Source organism: Quercus lobata, chromosome 3, assembly GCF_001633185.2.
Source record: "Quercus lobata isolate SW786 chromosome 3, ValleyOak3.0 Primary Assembly, whole genome shotgun sequence".
Taxonomy (NCBI): domain Eukaryota; kingdom Viridiplantae; phylum Streptophyta; class Magnoliopsida; order Fagales; family Fagaceae; genus Quercus; species Quercus lobata.
The window spans coordinates 9,469,628-9,473,338 of NC_044906.1; the positions used below are offsets into that span (position 1 = coordinate 9,469,628).

General features: G+C 36.5%; 1 protein-coding gene across 1 annotated transcript; it reads left to right on the forward strand.

Annotated features, from left to right (window-relative positions):
• The first annotated feature begins 218 nt into the window (after positions 1–218).
• Positions 219–1,067, forward strand: LOC115980270. Its single transcript, XM_031102538.1, has 2 exons — positions 219–529; positions 659–1,067. Exons 1-2 carry the CDS (start codon positions 219–221, stop codon positions 1,065–1,067), a joined length of 720 nt encoding a protein of 239 aa, XP_030958398.1.
• The last annotated feature ends 2,644 nt before the right edge of the window (positions 1,068–3,711 follow it).

The following is a 3,711-nucleotide window of genomic DNA, read 5'->3' on the forward strand; positions in this document are numbered from 1 at the left end:
TTACACTGTTAAGTCTATGTGTCTCTATTCTATTGGACACTAAACAATTCTGTTAGGATAGAGTTTTTGGTGTCTAATTAGTTATGATTGGTTAGCATATATATGATGTATTACATGTAATCTATACAATACAAGATAGAAAATTCTCATTTCCTTTCTCTTCTAGAATATTCTCTCCAAGGACCACAGTTTTCTTTCATCTTATTAGAGCTCCATTAATGGCGTCTTCTGCTAGTTCTTCATCCTTTACAACAACAGGATCAACCTCGAGTTCTTCAATCACTCATGGTGTTAATCCTTCTCTGCTACTTTTGTCAAATATGGTAAGTATGGTTACTGTGAAGCTTGACTACAACAATTATATGGTGTGGAGACATCAAATCGAAGTGATTTTGGTAGCATATTCAATGATCAATTCCATCAATGATGATAATCATGCACCAGATCCTTTTCTTAAGGATAGCTCAGGAAACTTTACAACTGAAGTTAATCTAGAGTTTTTTCAATGGAAGATTCGTGAACAGGCCTTGTTCACTTTCCTTAGTTCAACTCTCTCTCCATCAATCTTGGCTTTTACTGTAGGCCAGAAATTTGGATGAGGAGTTTGGAAAGTGCTTGAGAAAAGGTTTGCATCAGTGTCACAATCTCATGTTCTCAGTTTGAGAGATGAGCTAATGAGCATCAAGAAGGGCTCAAAATCTATGGATTCTTTCTTCCAACGAATTGAAGAAGTTAGAGATAAGCTTGGGGCTGTAGCAGTCTGTGTTGATGAAGAAGAGCTAATCCATCTAGCTCTTAAAGCCCTACTATCAAAATATGATGCATTCTGTTCTACAATTAGAACTGGGAATGACACTCTTACACTTGAAGAATTGAATACACTCTTGAATGTTGAAGAAAGATCAATTAAGAAGAGGTCAATCAATTCAGATCTTAGGGATTCTACATCTTTGGCTATGGCAGTCAATCAATTCAGCCAAGGTTTTACGAGAGGAAGAGGCAAGAATGGTAATAATAGAGGTCGTGGCAATGGCAGAGGTGGCAATCAATTCTCTAGAGGTGGTTAATTTTTTTTTTTAAACACTAGGAGGTGGTTAATTTCATAATAGCAATAATCAAGTTAGTGATCATTAATTCACTTCTTTTCCACAGACCAAGTCCAATTCTTCTTAGGGACAGAAAGTTGCATGTCAAATCTATGGTAAAAATGGTCATTTTGCTTTGGATTGCTACCATCGCATGAATTTTGCTAACCAAGGTAGAAATGCTCCAGCTAAACTTGTCTCCATGGCTGCAAGATCAATGGTTGCAACTACAAGTGCTAATCAGAATCAAAACTGGCTGACTGACACTGGTGCTTTTGATCATATCACACCAAATTTGTCTCAACTTTCTCTTGCTCAGCAACCTACAACTGCTAAGTCTATAACAGTTGGCAATGGGCAAGAATTACTAGTGACACATATTGGAAATGGTAAGCTAATCACTCCTTCTCACAATTTCTGTTTGAATAACATACTTTGGGTTCCTCAAATTGCTTCAAACTTGTTATTTGTACACAAATTATGTCTTCAAAATAATGTATTTTGTTATTTTGATGCATATCAGTTCTCAATTCAGGATTTGCCTATGGGGAAGGTTCTTTATAGAGGGTTGAGTAAGGATGGAGTCTACCCTATACCTCCTTTTGTCTCTCTGCCTTCCTCATTTCCTTCTCATGTTAGTTCTAGTGGCTTTGTTGCAATGTCTTCTCAGACTTTACTTTGGCACAATAGGCTTGGACACCCTTGTGCAAAGGTTTTACATTATGCTATGTCTCCCTATCCTTTTGTCAAGCTTTCTACTGTTAGTGATATATGTTCGAAGTGTACATCTTGTATAAGTGCTAAAATGCACAAGCCTCCTTTTCATAAACATGTATCAAGTACTGAATATCCCTTTCAATTAGTTCATTCTGATTTATGGGGTCTTGCTCCTGTGACTTCTGTTCTTGAACACAAATTTTATGTGATTTTTGTTGATGACTTTACTCGTTTACTTGGTTGTTTTTATTAAAGAGGAAGTTTGATGTGTTCAAGGTATTCTTGCATTTCAAGTCCTTAATTGAAACTCAATTTATTGCTAAAATCAAGACCTTAAGGTCTAATGGAGGTGGTGAGTTTGTTAATAACAATTTCAAATCTTTTTATTTGGAGCATGGTATTCAACATCAACTTTCCTGCCCTTATTCCCCTCAGCAGAATGGTATTGCTGAGAGGAAACACAAGCAGATTAGGAAAGTGGATTATCTATGCTTCATCATTCCAATCTTTCTCTTTCCTATTGGTCATATGCTTTTAGTACTACAGTTTATCTTCTCAATAGAGTTCCCTGTATTTTGAACTTTATCTCACCTTAGGAAAAGTTGTATGATCACAAACCACCCCTTCATGCCTTGAAAACCTTTGGTTGTGCCTGTTACTCTTTTTTGAGGCCTTATCACTCAGCTTTTCCATTTGGGTTTCCATGCTTCTTGTGCAGATAGTAACTTGTTTATCCTCATCCATTCAGATCATGTTGTTTATTTGCTTTTGTATGTGGATGACATTATTATTACTGGCAATCATGGTGCTTTTGTTACCGAGATTATCAGGCAACTTGGTGTTTCTTTTGCTCTCAAAGATTTGGGTCTTTTGAGTTACTTCTTGGGTCTGCAGATTGAGTATACCACTGATGGTATCTTTGTGCATTAGTTTAAGTATGCCAAAGATTTATTGTCTAAGTGGGGCACTCTTCAGTTGGGCATCTATTTTAGGTCTGGTCCTCTCACTCTATCTGTCTATTATGATGCTGATTGGGCTGGGGATCCTATTGATATAAGGTCTATTACTGGCATGATTGTTTTCTTAGGGAATTCTCCCATCACTTAGTCTGCTAAGAAACATTCAGTTGTGTTTAGATCTTCAATTGAGGCTGAGTACAGATCCCTTGCTATTACCACTGTAGAGTTATATTGGCTGAGGATGCTTTTCAAAGACTTAGGGGTTTATTTGTATCATCCTCCCATTTTATGGTGTGACAATGTCTCAGCTCTTTCTTTAGCTTTTAATCCCATTTTTCATGCCAGAACTAAACATATTGAAGTGGATTATCATTTTGTTCGAGAGAAAGTTTTGAATAGGGATATGGTCATCAAGTATATTTCCACCTTGGACCAATTGGCTGATCTGTTTACCAAGAGCTTGCCTTCCCCTCGGTTTCATGCTCTTTCTTTCAAACTCGTGGGGCTTTCTCCCCTTCATTTGATGGGGGTTGTAAAGGATGGTGTTGCATCAGTTAAATCAGTTCGCAAAGCATCAGTTAAGAGACATGCTCAAAGTTGTATCAATGTTGCTTAAATGACTTGTAGTTTTTTCATAGTGTTGTAAACCTGTATGTAGTTTAGGATAAGGCTTGGGTTGTTAGTTAGTTACATTGTTAAGTCCACGTGTCTCTATTCTATTGGATATTAAACAATTCTGTTAGGATAGAGTTTTTGGCACCTAATCAATTATGATTGGTTATCATATATATGATGTATTACATGTAATCTATACAATACAAGATACATAATTCTCATTTCCTTTCTCTTCTATAATATTCTCTCCAAGAACCACAGTTTTCTTTCACTTTTGAGGATGATATCCATAATTGGTTTATTACATATGAAGTAGGGTTTGCCATATATGGCTT